Genomic DNA, 25,788 nt, shown 5'->3' with positions numbered 1-25,788 from the left:
ATTCAAATCCTGGCTTTGGTAGGTATGGTTTTGGTTTTGCACATGGCATTTATCCTTCCTGAGTCTAATTTTCCATGGGCAGAATGAACTATGAGGTCCCTTTAACTCTAAGATTTCAACTTGTAAACTATCGTTTGTGAACTAAAAACAGAAGTATCTTTGAAGAATTTTTTTTTGTATAAAATGAGTTTTAAGAAAAATTTTGAAGAAAGCTATGGACATGGATTAATAGGTAAGAAAGGGAAATTCTCCAGCCAATGTAATTACTATGACTAAGGCATCAGATAGATAGGAAAACAATAGAGAGTTACAATGATAATACTAGCCTTGTTGGGTGCAAAATAAGCATGGAAATAAAAGAAATACCTAAGTGTTTTACATGCAGGAGACGTTTTACAAATTTGTGAAAAAAATTGAATGTTCAGATTAATACTTCATCTGATAAATTAGAGGATGGTTTGATATAAAAACATATAGAAATACTTTCTGTAATTTTTCATTTTCCTTTAAAGAAACAGCTACTTAGCTCAACCCTCAATTGAATTTTCTCCCTAATGAAATTCCACAGGACATACTATAAAGACTCACAAAAATGAAAGAGGGCTTTTCAAAAATAGTAAAGTGAAACTAATAAAAATAGAAGACTAATTGAGATACCTTTTTTAATACAAAAAAAGGAAGGCCAGAAAGAAACAGGGCAGGTTGAACTTATATACTTTAAAAGAAAATTAAGTAGTAAATAATAGAGTTCTGTAATATTACACACAGTTCTCTTTTTCTATTCTGTGTATTTGGAAAGAATTATTTTATTTGATGTTTGTTAGGCTAAACATGAAGACTACTTTCTTTTTTTCTACTACATGAATACAACAAAATTATGTTTTGTTTCTAATAATAATAAAGTCCTCTGTGGTTTACAAATTACATGTTTAATATATTAATCCTTTAAAGTTTGTGGCTGAATTAAGTCAGCTCAGAATTCAAGAATGATTCAAGGACCTGACAAGGCTATCGTTGTTGGGAAAATATATAGACATTAGTATTGTTGTATGATTTGAGAATCTGATTACTAATTATAAGGCAAGGTGGAAGGTCAATCTCAGAAGGGATCCATAATTGAACCCAGAAAGATAAGAACAAGAGAAAAGTGAAAAGACTAATTTCACAACTGCTTCTGTGAAATTTGAAAATGGAAGTAATGTTGCTATTAAGAAATAAATCCAGCTGAGCAGAATAGATTGAAAGCAGAAAATCAGAAAAGTAATTCAATGGATCCAATAGTTTGATTAAGAATTTATACACCATGAGGTAGTAAGCAAGCCATGGATCAATTCAGCTTAACAAAAGAAGCATCTAATATATAAGGTACAATGACTCAGGAACTTTTTAGTCTTTAGTTCCAGTTAGGAATAAATGACTTGCCTCTAATCACATGACCAAGTAAATATCTAAAGGCAGGTTTTGGACTCAGGTAATCAAGCCATTATATATTATGCCACTTAGACAACTAACTAAACCTAATGTTTCACATTCAAGCAGTCCATCACTCTATGACAAAGGTTGTCTGCCAAAAATTTAAATTTAGCTATTAACATTTCTTTTGATATGTTCCTCTTGTAAGATCCCTATCATGAACTTAAATGTTATTTTCAGGGTTGAGCTGAATCAAGCTAACTCACATAAGATAGCTTGAGTGTGGTTAGAAAATACACATTTCACTTTTGACTTCAACAATAGTTCCATTGGGAAAATCAAATCAGTAGTATAAAGCAACATTACTGATAACTGTTAAACTTTGGAGTTGAGTTATTTTCATCTGTTTTCTAGTCAGCATTTCACTTTTAGCTATTGTATGGTCTAGTGGTAGTTAACAATAGATTTTATTTTTTAAAGAAACTTTGAAGCATTGAGAAATGCAAGAGTATTAATTTATATTATATATGTTATAAACACATGCACATAGACATATTTACATCACTTATTACGGTATTAAAATATTATGAAATAGAAATAAGAAAGATTTAAGTAATGTTATCATATATTTTTATTCAATGGCAAAAGATAGTCACTTTTCACCAGGAGATCCGCAGGTAACATCAGTCAGAAGAGAAAAGGCAAACTTCTCAGTCACTTCTGTAAAATGGCTGAAGCCCCTAGTGTCCTTACGGCGTGGATTAATTAGAGTACAAAGGATGTCATAAAAAAGATTTCTGCTTCTAACACTGAAAACTTGTTTTTTTCCTTCAAACGTTATCTGGGAAAGACAGAAATAGAACATCACATTAGATTCGAAAGGTATATTCTTTCTTTTTTAAAAAAAACTTTATTAAAAAAACAGAAGAGAAAAAGACAGAAAAAGAAAATAAAACAAAAGAGAACATTGTCATGTTCCAAGCAGAACGTTAGGGAAGTTTCAGAATATATAACAATAAATTTCCAATTCAAAAAAAGATATATAATAGGAAAAGAAATTACATTCATGAGTGTCCATCTTTTCTTTGCTTCCTTATAGGTTGTTCTTTTGTTCTCTGTTGTATAATTTTTTACTTTATTCTTTTTTCCCCTTTCATCCCCCAGATATCCCCCAAGCAGGTTATAGTTAAGCTCAGATATATTTAATGGGTATATAGATACACACATGTATACACACACACACACACACACACACACACACACACACACACAAATAAATTCACACCCATCCAGACCCACAAATATATATAAATATCTACATTCACTCCTGCTCCTTGTTGTAGTGTTGTATATATTTCTTCTTTCCTATCCCTGCTATTTTCTGCTTTACTTCTGCTCCTTAACTTGCCTTGCTATTACTTAACACTTCCTCTCACCCATGAATTCCTTCCTTGTCTTCTTCCCCCAATTTTTGTTTCCCCCTCTGCCCATTCCTTCTCCCTTATTACTTCATAGATTTTGGAGGGTATTATATCCTTCATGGTATATATATATATATATATATATATATATATATATATATATATATATATATATATATATATATACACACACACACACATATATATATACATATATAGTATTGTCTATTTAACTCATTCCTGATGTGCATATGTTTTCAGAACTATGAGCTTCTTCCGCCCCCCAATATCTCTATTCTTTTTCTGCACCTCATTTGTACAACATAATTACTATTTTTAATCTTTTTTGAGGCAGTTTAGCTTCTTTTAGAATCTACTCAACTCTGTCTCAACCTTTCTTTTGAACTACCCAATTGCTGGTATCGATCTTAAATATATGGTATACATTTCCATGTAAAAAACAAACAATATATTCATGTTAAGTTTCTTGAAATGAATCTTGGATATTCACTCTTATATATTAAATTTTTTAATGAGTTCAGATTTAGTTGCAAGTCCTGTAAATCTGCAAGTCTGTTGAATGTCCATTTTTCTCCATTCAATATTATGGATAATTTTGCTGAATATGGTATGCATGGCTTCAGGCCTAGTTCTCCTGATTGCTAGTATATTAAATAGATAGATAGATAGATAGATAGATAGATAGCTGTGGTCTTTTATTGTAGCTGCTAATAAATCTTGTACAATTCTAATTGTAGTTCCAGCATATTTGAATTGTTATTTTCTTAATGTCTTGCAAAATTTTCTGTTTGATCTGGGGGGTTCAAAATTTGGCAGTAATGTTCCTATGTGTTTTCCACAAAGGATTTCTTCGAAGTAGTAGTGGTCAATGGATTTTTTTTCTATTTTTACTTTACCCTCATTTTCTCTCACTCTAGTACAATTTTCTTGAATTATTTCTTACATTATTGTCAGTTCAAATATTCTTATATTTTCTCTTCTTGATCTGTTCTCCAGATCTGTTTTCACATTCTGTTCCATTTTCTTCATCTTTTATATTCTGTTTTTTATTTCTTGGTCTCGTAATAGTTTCACTGGCTTTCCCTTCTCCAATCCTAATTTTCAAAGAGTTACTTTCATCTTTAAGACTGTATCTTCTTTTCTAGTTGGTTAATTTTTTTTCATAATCTTATTTTTCTTGGATATTTTTATTTGATTTGATTTTTTTATTTTTTCCTCAGTGAAGTTTTTAAAGTATTTTTTGAGTTCTTCTATAAATTCTTTTGGGGCACATAGCCATTTAACATTATACCTTCAGGTAGAAGAGACTTTTTTTTTTATTCCACTGTCCTCCTCTGAAGATGAACCTCAGTTTTTCTTATTCCCAAAGTAAGTTTCTATGGTTGGTTCTTCTTTGTCAGTTAATTTTTTTTAAATGAGCAGTATTAGTGTAAACACCTCTAATTGTGGAGGGAGGGGGATGGCGCCTCTAGTTTCCCTTCAGCTTTTTCCTCTGTCCTAGAACGTCAAATCAAACGTTCCCCCTTCTAGCAAGTGCCCACAATCAGCTGCATCCTGGCCCCACTGCTTTTGCATTCACTGGGTGCTGGTTCCTTCTAGTCCGGGTTATATCTCTGCAGCACAACTGAGCCTGGAGTTCCTAATCACCCAAGATTCCCTCAACAACTCAGACTCCCAATTCTACAAGTAGTTCAGAACTTGAAAGTCTCTGTGGTTCCTGCAGAGGCTTCAGCCACAACCAACTCACCCCAGGGATCCCCACTTGCTGTTTCTCTGGGATTATCTAGGAAAGTGTTTGCACTCCACACAGGCTAATCCCTGGCCCAGGGGTTTTCTTCAGATCTTCTTGGGTTGTCTCCAGGAGGGCCCCTGTTCTGCCCCAAGTCTTCTTGATTTTTTATCAGCCTATGTTCACCCTGAGGTCAAATTTGTTCTGTTTGTGGGGAAAATCTAGAGAATTTGAGATTTACTGACCTACTTCCCCACCTTTCCAGATTTCTCCCCTCAAGGTATATTCTTTCTATTCATTAAAACATATATTTTTGAAGAGACATACTCTTATGATAGAAGAGGAGATGATTCAAGAGCTAGAAAGCCCTGGGTTCAAATTCTACCTCTTGAAATTAATCTTGGATATTCACTCATATATATTGATATAAGTAATTTCCTTACTGAGTTTCCCTATGCTCACAAAATCAAAAACACAGCCTAAAAATAATGTTTTTAGCAGTCATATTTAACATTCCTAGCAATATTTAGCATTATAATAAGATGAAAGATTTTTATTTTTAAAATTATTCATAAATTATACCTAAGAAAGTGACTAAAATATCTATATCCTTTCCACCAGAAATCCCATTGCTAGGTATATACCAGGAGAGTAATGAAGAAAAAGAAAAAGTCTTATTTGTAACAAAATATTTATAGCCACACTTTAGTATTCTAAGAATGAGCTAGAAATAAGGTATAATGGATGTCTGTCATTTGGAGAATTATTAAAAGAAACTGTGCTGCATTGATACAATTCAATGTTATAATATTGATTTGCTTTAAGAAAGAATGAACATAATGCTATAAAACCTATATGAACTGATACAAAATGAAGAAGGCAACATTAAAAATATTCACAAATAAAACAAAATAAATAGAACCAAAAAAATCACCCCCAAGTGGAACTGAATGCTGTAGAATTATAATTTTAGAACCTGAACCCCAAGATGAAATATGAAAACGAACTTCCTTCCCTTCCTTGCAAAGACAGAAGATTATGGGCATGTAGAAGTGCAAATAATATTGGATTTGCTTGATGTATTGATCAGTTTTGCTGAATTGTTTTTATGTCTCTTGCATTCTTTGTCATAAGGTATTACTCTTTAAGAGGAGGAAGAAAAAGTATATATTGAGAAAGTTAGGAGATATAAAAACATAAAATATTGTTACTCATGATAAATGAATTTATGAAAACTTGTCATAATTGTTTCTCATCTCAATTGTATATAATTTTATTAAAAAGAGTCAGAATAAGTGATTAACACTCACGAAGGTATTAGAACAGAGATAGACTAGGATTTTAATTTGATCAATATGGGAACTCCTGGTAAGCACTTTCTCTGAAATTTAAGTCTTAGAGTATTGAAGGATTAAGTGATTTGTCCAGGATAACACAAGCAACATATGTCAAGAATAAACTTGAATTCAAATTTTCTTGAATCCAAGGAAATCTCTCTTTATTTTATTTTTCAATGCCTCTGTCATTAGGTAAATCTGTTTGTTTGTTTGTTTTTTAATGTTTTAAAGATCTTTTTGCCCTTCCATACTTTTTTCAATTATTTAACATTATTATTTAAAGTTTAAGGTTCCAAATTCTGTTTTTTCCTTCTCTCCTTTTTCCCTTCCTTGAGATGGCAACAATCATGTGCGATCATGTAAAACATTTCCAAATTTGCCATTTTTCTTGAGAAAAAATGCTTCAATTTGTATCCAAACAATATCAGTTCTTTCTCTGGAGACAGAAAATATGCTTCATCATTGGTCCTTTGGAATTGTGCTTAAGAATAGCTAAATTATTCACAGTTTTTCCTTGAACAGCATTGCTATTACTTTGTATACTGTTCTCCTGGTACTATTCACCCCACTTTGCATCAGTTCATGTAAATCTTTCCAGGTTTGTCTGAAATCATCCTGTTTGTCATTTCTTATAACACAATAATATTCCATTACAATCATAAACCATAGATTGTTTAATAATTGCCCAGTGGCTAGGCATCCCTTTGATTTCCAGTTCTTAGACACAACAAAAAAGAGCTGCTATATTTTTATACAAATAGGTCCTTTTCCCTTTTTATAGATATCTTTGAGATATAAACTTAACAATGGTACTACTAGATCAAAAGACATGCACAGCTTCAGTGTTCTTTGGACACAGAGCTAAATTGCTCTCCAGAATGGTTAATTGATCAGTTCACAACTATGAGGTGCTTCTAATGAAGGTATGTTAATTTAAAAATAATTTCATTTTGTGCATTGGGCAAAACATAATAAAACTTCAATTTGTGAAACAGATGCTTTAAAATAAATCAAGTTTTTCACTGGATACACCTGAGTGCAAGAAAGAATAGTAAAGAGATTGTATTTCACATATAGTAAATAATTTAACAGGTTAAAAAACTGACCCTCACTTGTTTGACCCTCAGTATCCTAGTCAAGGATTCTTAAATTTCCATTCCCTAATTTCCTAAATAATTTTGCTCATTTCTGTCTTTTGTTTCAATCCTATTATACTTAACATTACTTTTGTAGATCCCTTATTACCCCCAGTAGAATACAAGCTTAAAGGAAAGAATTATAACATTTTTAAATCTTTGACTGGAACATTATAAGTCCTTATTAAATATTTGTTTCAGCCAAAAAAGGAAAAGTCTCAATGGATGATGTCAATCAAGTCAGTAAAAGTATAAGGAATTCTCCATCCCCCACATACTACAACTCTCTTTCTCCTGGCAAATGATAAGACACTCTTATCCAACCATAAAGAACAGGGGTCCTCAAACTTTTTAAATAGGGGGCCAGTTCACTGTCCCTCAGACTGTTGGAGGGCCAGACTATAGTAAAAACAAAAACTTTGTTTTGTGGGCCTTTAAATAAAGAAACTTCATAGCCATGGGTGAGGGGGATAAATGTCCTCAGCTGCTGCATCTGGCCCATGGGTTGTAGATTGAGGACCCCTAATAATGAGAAACTTAAAACAATAACTCAAGGAAGCTTGAAGTATGAAACCTTTTTGCTTATTTCCCTATAATCAAGATTGATTTTGTAAATGAGATGAGGAAATAAAATACAAAAAAAATTATGTGGAAAAAATATTTTATAAAAATAACCAGAGACAAGGGAGATGGAGGGCTATTTATTCCTGCCTCCTCTCACTTTCTAGACTTTTTCACCCCTATTTTTTCTCTGTTGGTACCTTCCCCCCTCATTCCTCCTTATTCTCTCCTCTGCTTTTTATCTTCCCTTTATGTGTTGTCTTCCCCTATTACAACATAAGTTTATTGAGGACAAGGACCATCTTCTTTGCTTGTATTTATATCCCCAGCTCTATTTAGCACAGTTCTTAGAACATACATAGTAAGTGCATAATAAATGTTCTATCTATCAATCATCTACTATCTAATCCAAGTAAACAGAATAAGAAGACTACCAGAAAGGGCAAAATGGTAGACACAGACATGGTAATGAACAAATTTGAGAACACAAAATACTGAGAAGGTGATAGTGAATAATTTGGAAGAATCTGAACTCTAACAACATCTCTAGTGACAATAATTCAAGAAAAGGGTAATTAAAATGTGGTTTCATAAATTATAGGTACATCCTGCCAAATGTCATTAATTGATTCTACAAATACAAAATAAACAAAACATTGTTGGGTACACCCAGGTGACAGAAATAGTTGTATATAGGTAATTAGCATTACAGTGAAATTTGGTGATTTCTTAAGGCAGAATCCTCATTTTGCCAGCTATAATGACATAAGCATTATGCTGAAAAGAGCATAGTTTAGAAGCACAGAATCTTGGATTAAATCTTAGTCCTACTACTCAGTACCTGCCTGACTCTGACTAAGCCATTTAATCTATCTGTGTCTCAGTTTCTTCGACTATAAAATTACTGATTTGGATAGGATTATCTCTAAATGCTACTTCTAGTTCTAAATATTAAATTCTATAGGACCATTAAACTAGTTTGAGGAATCTTAATTATAATATGCATATGCTAGAAAATGAAGTATTTGTGGAAATGTTTGAAGGGAGGATGTAAAGATACCAAGGAGGAAAAGTCAACAATATTGTATGATGCACTATATGTGTGGGGAGAAAATGTCAGAAGAAAATTAGAATTTAATTCTTAGAATATATGTGAAATGGAATTTCCTCTCCTAGCATCATGATAGTTGGAAACAAAGTTTTCAGTGATGATGATGTTAATATTCTTTATAATACATCAATCAATAGCATTGAGGATATAAATACAAAGAATAAAACAATATCTGTATATAAGGAATTTCCATTATAATGAAAAAGATGAGTAAGTCTATAAATATACCCCAAACAAATACAAATAAGTATATAGTAGTTAAATATAAGGCAGTTTAGGAAGTAAAGTACTAAAAGTTGAGGAATCAGGAAAGGTTTCAAGAGCAGATGGTGCTTAAACTACATCTTGAAAAAGAAGACGGAGATTCTGTTGTAGGGTGATGAGGAAGGAATGTATTCTAGCCTTGAGGAAGTCAGTGAAAAGCCACTGAAATGGGAAAGAGAGTGCCACACATAAGGAATAGAAAGAAAGACAGTTTGGTTAGATAATAGAGTGCAAGAAGGAGAAGATCATCTTACAAAATTGGAAAGATGGGCTAAAGTCAGATTGTAAAGAGCTTTAAAAGTTTAACAAAGTTCATATTTTATTCTAGAGCCTGTAGGAAGTTTCTGAAGCTCCATGCTCATCAGATATGTAACCTAAGAAAACCACTTTGTTGAACTACATAAGATAGATTGGAGTAGGGAAAGATGAGGTAGAGATACAAAGTAGAGGGTTGCAATAATTTAAGTGGAAAGTGATGAGTCCAGAAGGAAGACAACATTCTCAGGAATAAATAGAAGAGGCTTGATATAAGACATGTAGAAATGGAAACAAGTACATTTGGCAATTGATTGGTTACATGAGGTGAGGGAGAATGGAGTGTAACAAGATTACAAACCTGGGAGACTGGAAAGATGGTAGTACTTTGACAGAAATAGGATATTTGAAAGAATGGTTTGATGAAGGTAATGAATTCAATTTGGGAAGTCTAGTATTTGGGACATCTAGTATGAAATGTCCAATGGACAAATGATAATGTTGGACTCAAGCTTGGGAGAGAAATTGTTATGTGTATTGTATATATGCATGTATATACATACATGTACCATTTCTACTTAAAGGACATATATCTATGGACATAAGGATATATATATATATATATATATGTAATCTGAACATAGAGGTTGATGTGGATTATATATCCTGCTTTGTATGGATATATCTCACCATATTTAAGTGTTCGATTTGTTTTACCAGGAGGTAACTATGGTGCAGCAGACCAAAAAATATATCTTCAGAGGTCAAATGGTTTGTTGTGTTCAAGTCCTAACTCAGATATATATATCTTGCCTATGTGATTTATTGCCAAGCAGCTCTCAAAAAGTATAATTTGAATAAAAGTGTATTTTACTCTGAGCTGTATCAATGCGTGGGGTTTCTTCTCCAAGAGTTGTGCACATAGATGATATTACAGATTTGGTTTAAACAAATCTGTCCTATCTATATCCATATATATGTACACATATGCAATATGTACAATATGTACAATATATAAATATACACTTGCACGTGTACCTGTGTATAGACATATATACAAACACACATATAATTTTGCTATTATGTATACACAGACATAATAAGAGAAGAATATAAAATCCAGAGATGTAGCAATAAGTAAATTTATATTTGATTAAAAAAGGCCAAAAATAGACATATCCAGAACTGACCAACTAATTTTTGACAGTCAGTAAAATTTTTCCCAAAAAGCTAATATTCTCAAATCTTAACATATTGCCATACCTTAAGAATGAGAAAATTTCCACAATTTCAATAAACAAAAAGAAATTACCAAAACCTAGATAAATTTTTTGAATCAGTGATTTTGAAATGTTTAGATTTTCCTGAAATTCTGAAGCCAGTAGTTAATGCATCTGATAAATTATTATCTAGATTTTTCTAGGCAAATTTGTATAACATGCTTATTTAAATCTGCATTTAGATCTACCCCCTAAAATGACCTTGCATGTGAAGGCATTTCTATCTTTTCTATCTATATATACAATTCAGTGTAATAAATATTGATTGAAGGCTGCTATCTGACTAGCACTGTACTAGATGCCAGTAACATAAAAAGTAGCCACATATGAAACCATTTGACATGAACAATGGTAGAACAGTACAAACCATTTTGCAACAAGTTTCCATATTTGGAAAATTCACTTGATGTTTTATCAATGCATCATCTTAAGTCTTATAGTTTTGCTGTAATTGATTTTAAGTAGATTATTTTTAAAGTTTTCTTTCTAGGCTTTGTTTTTCTCCATCAGTTGGAATAATAAAATATTGAACTTGTCAAAAATATGAGTAGTTAATAACTGTATTTAAATAATTGGGACCTCAAATTCTAGTGTGGCTGAAATAGGAAAAAGGTGTTTAAGAAATATTAGTCCCTGGAATGCTTCACATATGTTTTAATACTGTAAAAATACTTGATAACAGAACTGACCGTGTTTGAAATAATTATACATTTTCCTATGAACTTCAACATACTTCAGCTGACACATAGTAACAATGATTTTTCTTTTAAATGTAATCATGTTTTCCTAGTCTAAGCTTTTTATAATACTTTCCTCTTATATTTCTGGATTTTCATTTCATGTAAATTGTTAATATATAATGGAGAAAATTACATTGGCTGATAAGTGTTAGGAAGAAACAAAAGTTAATTAGATTTTCCCATCTTGGGCATCTCTGATAATTAAGTTTCGTAATTCATGTCTTTGAAATTTGGATGTCTTGATCTATTTGTAACTGCTGTTTCCTTTTACCCAGTGAATCTATAAACAGCAATCAAGAAATGTCTATACAATTTCTTCATGTAAACAAGTTTCAAATGTCTGTCAGTAATACATGGCTCTCATATAACTTTCTAAAATAGAAAATATGATAGGGTGTATTATATTTTTTAAAATCAAGCTTAAAACCAATTTAGAATTGTTTTTCTTTACAATACCTAATTATACTTTTCTTTCCTTTCCAATACCTCTTTTTATATTATCATAATCACAAAAAGTCTTATCTTAAGCAAATTAGAACATTTCCTTTAGAAAATTCTTATCTCCCTAACTCCCTCCTCCTAATCTGGCACAAACCATTTCTGCTGGTATTTTAGAGCTATTTGACAAGGATTGACCTTTGTAGGGCACTTCATGCTTTTTTCCACCTATCTCTTCTACAGAGAGTTTAAAATGTTTACCTTTTGCCTACTATAGTTTCTCAATTAGGAAATAGAGTACAGACAGGAAACTATGGTTATAAAGCAATGTTATAATATGTAGTCAAACAAAGCAAACAAAGCTATTTGTTCATGTAGTTCTATAAAACCCATCAGTTGTTCACATGATTTTCTTCAGATTTTCTGGCTAATCATTGCTAGTTCCATGTACTCTTCTAGAAGAAAAAGACTCAGAGAGGGCCTACCCAGGGGATGAAACTTGTTAAGAAAGAACTGAGAAATTTGTAAGACACTTAAACAATAGCAAGGGTCCCTAAATAATTTATAATTTATCTTTCCATGTCTAAAAAGCTAGTTACAGAACTTTTGCTCTTCATTCTCTCACTTGTTTTGCTTGGGTTATGTGAATATTAGAAGAAATGGAAAACTCCAGATTGACTTCTTGGGTTCTGAACAGATATTAATGTTTTTTGTACCCATTTGGTACAAAATACATCTCCTAATAGAATGAAAATATAAGGTGTCAAGAATGTAAAATGAAAATGTATAACTAAAAGAATATTAAGTACAGAAAAAAGTTGCCTTAAATCAGAATGATTTGTTCTAAGAACAATGAATGTGATAATGCAGATTATACAGTAATTATATTTCTCAGACTACATAATGATAATATTAGTGTATTATGATCCAGTGTCACAAAGATAAAGCTGGAAGAAGTCTCAAAGTATGTCTAGTCCACTCCCTCCATTTTACAAATGTTACAGGAAAATGGAACCTAAAGGAGACAATAAATTTACATGTAGATGTAACAAATTTCTATTCCTTATGTAAGTAAATTAATAAAATTATCATTTTTGCCTCAGACTTTGCTTAATTCTAGACTATTCTACATGCTATATCCCCGACATTTTTGCCTTAGATAACTAAAAAAACAAAATACAATAAAGTAATAGAGAATTATATTGTTTTGACAAGAGTCCATGTAGGACTTTATAGGACCTTATTCTTACAGACTCATATTTCATCCCAATTTGGAAATACTTTCATCTAAGGCTTATATTAGTTAACTAAATTCAAACAGCCACACTCCTCTCTTCTCCCCCTACTGAAACCAGCCTTTATACTGATTATCTGATAACAGACTACTCCCTGGTCTGAATCCATAGCTCATATTTCTGGTCTTTTCCACTACTGCTAAACTTCTTGTACCTTACTTTGCATATTAGTCAAGTTTAATGATAGTAAATGTCCAATAGAGTTGTTAAGTTCTTCATGCCTCTTATCTTTAATTCATCAGAAGTATCTTGTACTAAAAAAAAAATAGAGTTGCTTCAAGACCACAACAATGCTTATAAGAATCTTAAATACCTCTAAGGTCCTCAATTTTTGCTAATACTCTCATCACCCAACAAACACAATGAAAGAAAAGAGACAAAGAGCTGATAGTAGTATTTTTATCTTATTATTATATTTCATTTAATTTCATTTTTTGAGACAAGATCTCCCTATCTTGCCCTGGCTGAAAGTGCATTAACCTTTTGTGGTACTAATCCCACTGCTGATCAATACAAAAGCTTTATTTGTCCTATCCTGTTTTTCCAACCTGGGCCAGTTTAACTCTCCTTGGACTGCCTGGTGACCTTCTGATTCTGGTAGATTCACTGTAAGAGTGGGACTTTTAATAGTGCAGATCTTTAATTGCACTTAACCCTGTTGTAGCAAAGAAGGCTTCCCCTTGCCTAGTAGCAAAGGATTATAGAAGTATAAGACTCACTCCTGGCTGCTGCTAAATTTTAGAAATAGGAAAGAATTATAGGATTTAAAGTAGGAAAGTGCTTTTAAGATCATGATATCCAAATTCTTCATTTTAGTGATGGGAAAACTGAGGCTCAGAGAGGTTAAAAAAAATTTCCCCATGGTAATATTGTTTATGGAAATTCCAGGACTAAAAAACTAGTTCTCCCAAGTCTCAGTCCAAAAGTCCTTTCTACCATGTCATGATATAGTGATAGCACTACTACAACTTACTCTTAGCTCCATACTAATCAAGATTTCCCTGAGTGAGAAGATAGATACAATCACATGGAGTTATATTCCATATAGGACATTATATTCATAAATAATTTCACAGACACCACTAATTATTTTTCAGAAATGCTTACCTTATCTATTAGATACATGACAGCACTAAGTTGTTCATCTGTGTTTTCAGTGGCTACTTTAAGATTTAGATTGTGGAGTACTCTGATCAAAATATCTTCATCCAGAGGCTGGTGTAGCTGATCAGCTAGTCCCCAAAAGGATTGAGAATCAGTATCAGACACAATAGTGACATTCGCAGTGCCATACACTTTGTCTATTCTGGCTCCACCTGTTGGGTCAGAAAGTATAACCTGGAAACGCTTAGGATATGGATTTAATGATTCTGTCTCTGGGGTTAGAATGACATCTAATACAGCATTTCTCTGGCCAGGTTCAAAAATCAATGTGCCTTCAGACTTGACAAAATCTTTCCCTGAAACAGCTGGAGATATGAGACTGCGGCCCATTGTTTCAGCAACTCTCAGCTCCTAGAATTGCAACAGAATAATTTCAGTGACATAATTGTACTTCTAATTTAATATAAAAAAATGGACTTACATCAAACAAAAGATCTTAAATAGACAATAACAACTTTAATTTTTGTTACATAAATATCCAAGGGGAGATCCCTGCTAGCTTACAGGACAAACCACGAATTACTCCAAGGACAAACAAGAGTGAATAATCTCAGAGAATACAAATTCCAAACCTACAATGAAGTCTGATACTTTTGGGATACACATATGCAATTTAGGTGATTGTTGTTATTGATTTTTGTATATCCTCCATTCTGGAAGAAAACTGTACGAGATCACCAGCCTCACTTCCTGTTCCAGTCAAAACAACTGAAGATGGCCCTAGATTCAGTGAGAGCCCTTGCTCTTTTTAAATTAAAATCTTTAACAGGTCTCAGTTTGACTGAATGCCCAATCAGTGATTAAGGTTAGATAAGAATTGAGGCGAAGCATAGCATCTTTTCAATCTAGGAGGGGAAAACCTCAAGGGTTTTGGCCAAAATGGAAACCATTGCTATTTGCATTCACCCTGTACCAATCAGGGCCCACAGAATAACCAAGTGTATAAAAATTCTTGAAAAAGGCATTGTTCATTCCATATTACATCATAGCCACTTTATGGGTGGAAGCAAAATGAGAAGATTGGTTCTTCAATGTCCAGTTTTGATTCTACATTTAAAGGCTCAATGCCAAGTAGGAAATATTGACATATGCTCTCTATAATGTACCAGGAAGGACAAATGAAAATATATCCTCAAGACTAAGCCCTCACTGGTCGGTTTTCCCATTACAAAAAGGATAAATAGATATTGGCTGGTAGTGCAATGTATCCCTTAATTGTTATATAAATGGATGAAACAATTATTAAGCTCTTAAAACTGATGAGTCATTTTAAAGCCTTATTTTAGTATTTACTTTAAACTTCCTACTATTAGAAACATGCTTTTGACACTGAAAATCAGATATCGAGGAAAATTTATTAAAGAAAAATCTTATGGAATTGTCTTAATGTTTCTGGCCACAAGCAGCTCCCACTTCTCTTCAGAAAAAAAGGAGCTATAAGCACAGATGAGGGGAAAGTTTTATATTTGTTAGTTTGGCATAGTCCCTCCCTTCAGAGACCTGACTAGTCCATTCCTTTCTGGGTTACAATCTTTATGATACACCTACTATGTTTACCCTAAATATGTATAAACATCTTCCCTCTCCCTCATCACTCATCCCATGTTTAAAAATGGTAGAAAACTCCTATGGGTGTGTTGTTTAATATTCATTTATCCTATTAAGCAGGTAATAGTGATTTGGTCAAGTCAGGTCATTGATCCCAACTAGTTTGTGCTAGATCAGCTATTATCTTATTTGTGGTTTTCTCAAAAGCACAAGACTCTTTCTGATTGGCTGAATCCACCTGTATCTTCCTAGTTCCCCAATTCCGTGGTTGCTCAAGGTTTCTATTGAGCATTTAATTGTTCTGTAGAATCTCAACCTTCCTTAACCTCTTATATTCTGAAAACCTCTTGGTGGTACCCACTATCCCACACTACCTAGAAGCTTGCAACATTCTGTGGAAGCCCAACTTTTCAATGTTTCTCACATTGCAATTTACTGTTTATTCTGAATTTGAAACATTATACATATATATGAGTGCTCATTTCATTCTCATTTGATAATCTATTATGGGAACATAGTTTTTTTTTTTAGCATGGTATAGTAACTTAGAATATAATTACTTCTGAAAATACTTACATGTCAACATGAGGCCAAACTAAGGTTTTCATTCTAATACCCCCAATTCTTCCTCCTGCACTTTTCTCAAAAGAATAAAAAACTAGTTGTAGAATAATTTTAAAGTAAAAACTTGTCCCCCTTTTTAAAATATTACTACAATTTTGTAAACACCTTTGAAGGTGACAGGACGTCATAATTAGCATTATGTTATATTCTAACATATATGAGTAATTCTTACTACAAGTACATCACCATGGGTATGATGACTTTCCTTCTGGATCATGGTTGTATGTGCTTACATATGAGAAACTGCCCTTGAAGATCTCTAGGAAGGTTTAGCCAAAACAGAACAAAACAAGATAAGGCAGACTTGAGTTGGAGAGAAACTATAGGAAGTAGAATTTTAATGCTATTGATGACTCAAATTTTAATTATTTTCTTACTACTGAAAAAAAAAAAACAACATTCTTTGGAGAGTGCCTAATATCACTTCTTACTCTACTATTTCCGTGCCTTTCCTTTCAAACAAAATCTATGTGATTACATGGTTGAAGGAGAGAGGGATGCCATTACTGTATTCTCCTAATCCCCTATTTCAATAGCTGTCTATGTCTTGTTCATATAGTAGTGTGCATGTTGTCTCTCCCATTAGACTGTGAGCATCTTAAGAGCTTTTTTGGGGTCATTTTTCAGTGTCTGACTCTGACTCTTTGTGACCCTATTTGGGTCACAAAAAAAAAAAAAAAAACTGGAATGGTTTTCCATTTCCTTCTTCAGTTCATTTTATAAATGAGGAAACCGAAGCAAACAAAATGAAGTGACTTGCTCACAATCACACAGCAAGTAAGTGTCTGAAGCCAAATCTGAACTCAGGAAGGAATTTTCCTGACTTTGGTTCTAATGCTATATTTACTGAGCCACCTAGGGACTACTTTTTCCTTTTCTTTGTTTTCTCAGTACTAAGCACAGTGCCTGGCACACAACAGGCATTGAAATGCTCACTGATTTAACCTGATTGCAGATATTAGCATATAGTCCTTTCTCCCATAGGAAGCTGGATACTACTTTCTGTCCAATACTAAGGTTGACTATCTCTTTATCATTCTTTAGGCATAGAGACTAAAGTTTGGAGCACAAATGGATAAGAAACTCTTCATGAGACCGTAGGGAACAAAGTGCTATAACACTTGCAAGTTTAACTACCTACTCACTGTCCCATAAAGCATCAGTCATCAAATCCTCTCTTCTTCCTAGCTCATAGCATAAGTTCCTACTTATTCTTCCATAATAATATGGAGTTCTTCCATATAATTCTCCCCTACTTATCATAATGCTCCTAGCTTGTCCACTTCTACATACTCTTTTAGCCATTTTATGCTATCCTTAATTTGCATGTGGAATGCATCTTCCTAATATTGACATGTACCCTCCAGATTGAAAGTTGAATTGTCATCAACTGCATTATGTCACATCTTAGATTTAAAGCTGTAAGGGGACTTTAGAGACCCTCAAATTCAACTCCTATCATTTTACAGATGAGGAAACTTAGCCACAGAGAAGTCAAGTGATTCATCTGGAGGTAAGTCACATAATTAATAAGTTTTGAACTTTGTATTTTTTCCTTAAACCAAGTCCCACATTCTATCCAATATGCAAGGCCACCTCTCATCATTAACAGTACATTAATATCATCAAGATGTGAGATCCTGAAGGTCTGTACTCAAGCAAAAGTAGAATCCAAGAGCCTAGATTGAGATATCCAATGGGTATCATGCTATAGAAAGGTCTGTCATGTAGGCTATGAAGTGAACCTATATTCTGGTTGGTTGATGCTCTATGCTATTATTTCCTATGGAGGAGACAGGATCATAAGCTTTTACAGCAAAAAGGAAACCCACCACTACCAAGTCTGATAGGCGTCTAAGGGACTTATAGATCAGGTAGATAATAGAATGGAATGAATTATGACCTTGATTGTTACAGGCTGGTTAGTGCTTAGAAATTTCATAGTTGAACAATTTTAGTGATTAATGAGGAACTAGTTCAAATTTAAAGAGCAACACAGTATATCACAATCTATCATGTATTGTCCAATTTTGTACTTAATGAAACTTTCTAATTATTGTCAAGAAACCTTCCAATTATTTTCAAGAATAAACATATAAAAATATTGCAATGAATAATCTACCTGGAAAAGGAAAAGGGAAAAAGCAAACAAAACTGCATTTTAACAGCTGACACATGTTATTGCAAAAATGAAAAATGAAGTGATAAGGAAAAGTATAAAAAATTAAAAGTAACCTAAATACTATTCTTTTCTATTCTTTTAGGGAAAATATTCTTTTTAGGAAATTTTTTTTTTGCATTAAATCGCATTAAATCTATTATAGATTAGAAAATCTCACATATACATGCATGTGTATATGTGTACATATAGATATATCTTGGTAATCTTACCTGTGTACTGAAGTTAACACACACCATTAGTGCTGTACTAAAATCTCGAGCCACTTGCAAACTGATTAAAGTGGCCTTCTTATTAGCTACTGCCAGCCGAGAACCCACTGAAAAATAGATGAGGCTATGAGGTCTATCACTTTTCAGTATTTTTATCTGAGCAAATCTGGCACTGTTGTTTATTGCTGCTCCCATGCTTGCTTCATAGAGTTCCACAAAAAAATACATTTGAAACTGAGATTTCTGCCAAGGAATAAGAAAAAAGTACCTTTTATTATTATTTCATGTTTATTTATACCATAAATCTGGTCTTAACAAATTATAGCAATATGCTTCTTAGCCTAACATATTATTATCAGTTATTAAGACACCATATTATTCCTAGCTATGCAAAATATTTATACCAATAAATAAGTATGTAAAAACTCACTAGGTCCTAGAATAAAGATGGAACCAATCATAAAGATAACTGGTTTTATTTTGATGTGCTTACATTTCTATATGCTTTCTATCCATCAATCAAAAACACATTCATTTTTTTCTCTTAGAATGTTCCTTCTCAGAACTAGCAGTACTAGCAGTAAATATCATAATTTTACTAACCATATTCTAAATACAGACTATCTAGAGCTCTGATGAGAAGTTATCCATCTGTTATTATATTTTCCTCCAAATCATCTTATGAAGGTCATAAAGAGCAGACTCATTTCCTAGTTCAGGATTGAAAATTATCATTTAATCCAAAATCTTAATATCAGTGTTGAGCTTACTGATTTAAACATAATAATTAAGTTAGTCCAGTTTCCAAAGGCAGATTCTATAGTCTAATCATCCATTATACATCATACTTCAGCATTATATAACACAAGCATTAGGGGATATCAGAAAACCCCAAACTATATTTATCTTGGGGGTCGGGGAAATAAGATCTAAACCAGTCTCTTTATGAATATGGAAGAGACTATATAGACATTTATGAGAGAAACATTTTACTAGAATGTTAAAGTGTTTCTTGGCAACAAATTCAAATCAAGTCAACAAGCACTTATTAAGTATTTTATGTGCCAAGCATTGTTCAATTCTCTTAGCAAAGAGAGGGAAAATCTTTTTTGATCTTCAGAGTCTCCCATATGTTTCTGTCTCTGTTCATGGACTCCCTCTTTTGTAACACAACCAAAAAAAATTTCAGTCTTCCCAAAAAGCATCTTTCTTCTCGGTCACTGGGTAGGTAAATGTTAATCTGCAGTTGGGGATAGAATTGTCTAAATATATATTATGTAGCACTTATCCTTTTCTTATTTTGTACTTGCTGTTCAGTTGCCTGCTGTTTTGTTTGTGGCCTCCACAGTTGTTAAAGATCTCAATTCTCCTCATATAAAATAGAAGCACTAGGACAGAAGAGTATTAGTAACTGATATCCATGAGTCTTCCAGGAAAATGGGCACGCCCCCTCTTTGTTTAAATAAAGATTTCTGTCTCCAATATCATGTGTCTTTGTTCTCCAGGAAAAATGTTCCTCATTGAAATGGTGATTATACAGTTACTTTACATCATTCACAAACCCTCACTTCAAAGGAAGATGCTATAATCTAGATGAAGAACTCTCAGAAGAGAACAATACATTGCTGAATGACAACATGTAATTAGAAATACAAACAGAAGAAATCTTCCAGTCTTAGAAACTGTTTTGGGCATAAAATAAACATTAAGTGTGATAGGGAAACACATTTGTGAACCTCCCTCAACTCCAAAATGTGACTGAAAACACTTTATGAAGGGCAGGCACATTATGTAATCCCCAGGATTTCCCCTTCCCAGTTAATCTCTAAATGTTACAAGCTGATTATTTGAATTTTAAATCTGAATTTGTTTCTGGGAAAAAATAATTAAAGATCACCATATAAGACACTGAATGATTTTTTCTTTCAATTTTTAAAAGATTAAAATATAAGTTTCTTCTCTAATATTTTTTGAGGTATAGGCTTAAGGGGAAATTTCAAGTTTATGATAAATAGATGAGAGAAAAGACAATTCGAAAATCTCCTATAGTCAGTCAGGGCTTTGAGGAAGGGGGACCAAGAAAAACTGCCTGTAAGGCAAATCTGAAGCGTTCATCTTCCCTCTGACACCTCGTCTAAGACAGGAAGATATGTCAAAATATATCTAGAAGGAGATAAAATAAAAGCTAATTTAAATAATACAAAAGAATGTATGACAAATTCTAAATCTGAAATTTTCAGAAAAGCAAAATGATTTAGGCTAGGCTTGCTAGGCTAAGAACATGGGCTTCTGTTGGAATCCTTACTAACTGCTAACTAATTAGAGTTGATCTAATCTTACAAGAAGATGTTTTGGGCAGAACCTGAAACAAGGTACTAAGTAGAACTACCCATAATCCCTCTCTCTGGAAGGAGCATAAATAGGCCAATGGGCCAGTCGAAGTTTTTGAGAGGAAGACGCTACAAGTCGAGATTTCACCGGAATGACATGAAGACTGGAGCTGGCTGGAGGCTGAAGAAAGCAGAGGCAGAGGCTGTAGGACCAGACCTTTGGATTTGGTGACATTTGGAGAGAGCTCTTGGAACCAAGCAGAGAGATAGGCCTCTAAGCTAACCCGGCTATATTGAAGATAATAAAAGATCTGAACTTTTATCACCTGGCTGCGTTTTTGAGAAGAAAAAGATCTCAACATTTTGGCGCCCAACGTGGGGCAAACAGACCCCCTCAGTGGATTTCAGTGGAAAAGCTACGATCCTGATCCAGTGGAAAAGCCTCTGATCCTGATCCAGTGGAAAAGACTCTTCAACCCAGAAATTAGGGTGAGTGCAACAAAGAAATTTTGTTAGAAGAGTTAAAGTAGAATTTCAGCTAAGATGGGACAGATATTTAGAAAACAGCCTGTTTCTGTTCAAGGAAAATGTTTAGAGAGCATTGTCAAAGTTATGGAAAGCCAAGGTTTAATTATAAGTTTACAGCAAATCACTGAACTTTTACAAACTGTAAAGGACATATGTCCTTGTTTCTCTCTTGATAAGGAATTAGATCTAAATGAATGGAAATTGGTTGGAGAGGATCTTTGTCAATTCTATGATAAAAATGGGCCTAACTCAATAATTAATACATATAATGTAATACAATTGGCTATAAGAAGTTATTTAAGCGATAGAATGATGAAAAGGAAAGTACAGGAGGAAGAAATGCCAACTTTACTAGGTGAAAAGGAGGACGAATCAGATGAGAATGGAGTTAATTACAATTCTGAGTATGATACTTCACAGCAGGAGGAATTAGGTGATTCCACATCTCATGACCCTCCCCCCGCAATTAACCCTTCATGGGTGGAACAAGGGGGAGGGAGAGAGGCAGAAACACAGTCAGCTTCTCCTGTAAAGCAGAATTTGACAAGATTAGAAAAAGCATTAATTAAAGCAAAAAATGAAGGAGAAGATATATCTGATTTTATAAATGCATATCCTGTGATTGAAAAGATTGACTCTTCAGGTCAAAAAGAGAGAAAATACACTCCTTTTAATTTGGAAAAAATTAAAGATTTGAAAAAGGGTTGCACTCTTTATGGGGCTACATCATCTTATGTGAAGATGTTACTGGATAATTTGTCTTATGGAATCCTAATCCCGAATGACTGGAAATCCATAACGAAAACTTGTCTAGAACCAGGACAAAATTTATTGTGGCTTTCGGAGTTTCATGAATTATGTAGGATTCAAGCCCAACGCAATAGGCAAACAGGAGCTATTGTACAAGTTGCTTTTGACCAACTAGCTGGTGAAGGTCAGTATGCAGAGAGTTCAGAACAAATTTATTATCCCATAACAGTGTATGAGCAAATTTCTAAGGCTGCAATAAAAGCTTGGAATTCTCTCCCTGGACAGAAAGATGGAAATAATGCTTTCACAAAAATAGAGCAAGGTCCCAATGAACCTTTTGCAGATTTTGTGGGACGTTTACAAACAGCTGTAATAAGAAACATTGGAGACAATGCAGCAACAGAAATAATGACTAAACATTTGGCTAAGGAAAATGCCAATGAGGTTTGCAAAAGAATTATATGGGGGCTAGACAAAGATGCTCCTTTAGAGGAAATCATAAGACGCTGTGCCACAGTGGGCCCAAATGCTTATTATGCCCAGACTATGATGAACATGGAAAGACAAGGTCCTTCTTGGCAGAGGAATTCTAGAGAAACTCGTCGATGTTTTCAGTGCGGAAAAATTGGACATCTAAGAGCCCAATGTAGATACAGAGACACAGTGAGAAGACAGGGTAAGAGAAAACCCAAAACCCCATGTCCAAAATGTAACCGAGGCTTTCACTGGGCCTCTAAATGTATATTGACCCAGAGGAATGAGAGGCTGGGCCCAGCTCTAAAGTATCAATCAAAGGACAGGTGGGGCATGATAGCAGCTGAGGTTACACCCAGAGAGACTTTAGAAATTCAGAACTCGGATGTCATCAACCAACAGAAAAGCAATCAGGATTACAGTTGGGAAGAATACAGGCCTTTTAAGACAACAAGGCAATATCCAGTGCAAATGGCTCCAATGTAATTACCAGATGATGAGGAGAAATCCCAAATTTGGTAAATAAAAGGGAATAAGGTTAATTGCTTGGGGAAGAGGATCTGCTTATATTTCCACAGGTGGAAAAGGCTAACAATGAGCCTGTCAAAAGAACTTTAAAATCTTCAGCTTTCAGTTCCTGAAAAACCAGCAAGAATCATTGGGTTCCTTAAGATGAAAAATTGTTGATGAGACTTTTGCAGTACTTCAGGGCTTACAGGAATTATTAGATTCCTGGCACATGAACTAATGGACAATGGATTGCTTATGGACTATTTCTAGGACTTATGGACATGTGTAAAATTTCAGGTTGATTCTTGTTATTTGTTACATTACTACTAGCCTGTGTTATATTGCTATGTGCTTATGTAAATTGTGTATAATGCCTCCCATATTGATGGATTTATGTATACCATGTATATCTGTTACAAAGTTCTGGCCCATATTGATGGATTTATGTGTACCCCCTCAGAAACCCCCTATGTTTTAAAACAAAAGAAAGGGGGAGATGTTGGAATCCTTACTAACTGCTAACTAATTAGAGTTGATCTAATCTTACAAGAAGATGTTTTGGGCAGAACCTGAAACAAGGTACTAAGTAGAACTACCCATAATCCCTCTCTCTGGAAGGAGCATAAATAGGCCAATGGGCCAGTCGAAGTTTTTGAGAGGAAGACGCTACAAGTCAAGATTTCACCGGAATGACATGAAGACTGGAGCTGGCTGGAGGCTGAAGAAAGCAGAGGCAGAGGCTGTAGGACCAGACCTTTGGATTTGGTGACATTTGGAGAGAGCTCTTGGAACCAAGCAGAGAGATAGGCCTCTAAGCTAACCGGGCTATATTGAAGATAATAAAAGATCTGAACTTTTATCACCTGGCTGCGTTTTTGAGAAGAAAAAAATCTCAACAGACTTCTTCTACCTCCCCCAAAAGGCGCTGTGGCTTTTGTCATTATGGAGTAGCGGGAGGGCACAGAGGAGCAAGTGTTAGATTTGTATTCAGGAAGACGAGTTCAAATCTGACCTCAGAATCTAAAAAAATTATGTGACTCTGAGCAAATAATTTTGCTTCTGTTTGCCTCAGTTTCCCAACTGTAAAATTAGTATAATAATCATACCTACCTTACAGGGTTCTTGTGAAGATCAAATAAAAGAGATTATATTTTCAAAATGCTTAGTACAGTGACTGGCACATAATTGGCATTATAAGAATGCTTATTCCTTTCCTTCCTCAAATATGAACTTCTTTGTTTGACATTTGAAGTCTTTCACAATCTGGCTTCAACCAACATTTAAAAGCTTATCATTATTACTCCACTTTATATACTCTTTAAAAAGCCAGTAAAATTAAATGTTTTGATGCTTCCCATTCACATTTTCTCTTCCATCTCTCTGTGTCTTGGCATGGTTTTCTACTACCTAGAGTTAATCTTTCCTCACATCCTAACCTTTCAACATTTAAGTTTCCTATTTTCATTTGCAACTCTATTCAAACATTTTTTCTACTTGAAGACTTTAGGTTTTTTCTCAGCTGATAGGTCCTTGTCCCTCAAATTATACTTTACATATATTTTGTACATATTTACATATCTGTATCTTGTCTTCACATAAGGTGAGATACTTGAGTGAAACGATTCTTTGAATTTTGTTTTTATATGCCCAGTCCCCGTAACAAAGAAGATACTTTATAAATGCTGTTGATTGAGCATATTTTCTTCAAACAAAATGGCTTTATCTCATTCTTTGCAAAGACACATCAATAGCAGAATTTATTTGATTTTATTCTTACCTTATCAGGATGGAGCTCAATAGAGATTAGGCACTTCACCTGGCCTGCCATACAAGTTGTTGTTCCTGATACAGACAACAGTATGTCACGTAAGTCTACTCCTGCTCTCTCAAGTACAACAGCTGTTTTGTTAAATGTGACTTGCCAAAAGATCTTAACATCTTCAAAAACCCTGTGGACAAAGTCAAACCATTTAAATTACATTAAATCAAAGTGCAAAATTGGATGCCTCATTTTCAGTCTCAAAATATACCACTATATTGCTCATAAGACCAATATAATAATAGCTGGAAGCAAATTATAATTGTAGATTATGCCAATATATATCTATAATTACAATTTATATAGAATACATATGATTTATAAACTGTTTAGCATACTTTATTTTGTGATCCTCATTACTCTGTAAAAAAAGTGTAGATAAGAAAACTTGAGACTTGGAGACCTTAGGTAATTTGCACAAGATCTTACAGTTAGCAGATAGGAGAATCAGAATTAGAGCACAAATTTTTGGTTTTCTGTCACACTAAATTTTTTTTCTTTTACGTGTAGAAGCTACCTTCACCACTATCTAGTTCAGTTCTATCATTTTATACATGAGAAACCTAAAACCACGAGAAAAAATGATCTGCCCAAGATTACAATGCTATTTAATATAGCTAGATGTAAAATTCAGATAAACAGAAATGCT

At 33.6% G+C, this 25,788-nt stretch overlaps 1 protein-coding gene across 1 annotated transcript in view; it reads right to left on the bottom strand.

Moving 5' to 3' along the window:
* The window catches only part of ADGRV1 (adhesion G protein-coupled receptor V1), a 671,454-nt gene that overhangs the window by 420,190 nt on the left and 225,476 nt on the right, over positions 1-25,788 (bottom strand). Inside the window, exons 76-79 of the mRNA XM_051971448.1 lie at positions 25,098-25,269; positions 18,729-18,971; positions 14,109-14,516; positions 2,070-2,254 (exon numbers count right to left, since the gene is read on the bottom strand). Coding sequence (XP_051827408.1) covers positions 2,070-2,254; positions 14,109-14,516; positions 18,729-18,971; positions 25,098-25,269 — 1,008 coding nt within the window. The remainder of the gene's footprint in view (positions 1-2,069; positions 2,255-14,108; positions 14,517-18,728; positions 18,972-25,097; positions 25,270-25,788) is intronic.

Source organism: Antechinus flavipes, chromosome 1 (assembly GCF_016432865.1).
Source record: "Antechinus flavipes isolate AdamAnt ecotype Samford, QLD, Australia chromosome 1, AdamAnt_v2, whole genome shotgun sequence".
In the NCBI taxonomy this organism is placed as follows: Eukaryota; Metazoa; Chordata; class Mammalia; order Dasyuromorphia; family Dasyuridae; genus Antechinus; species Antechinus flavipes.
This window is presented reverse-complemented; position numbering and strand designations above follow the sequence as displayed.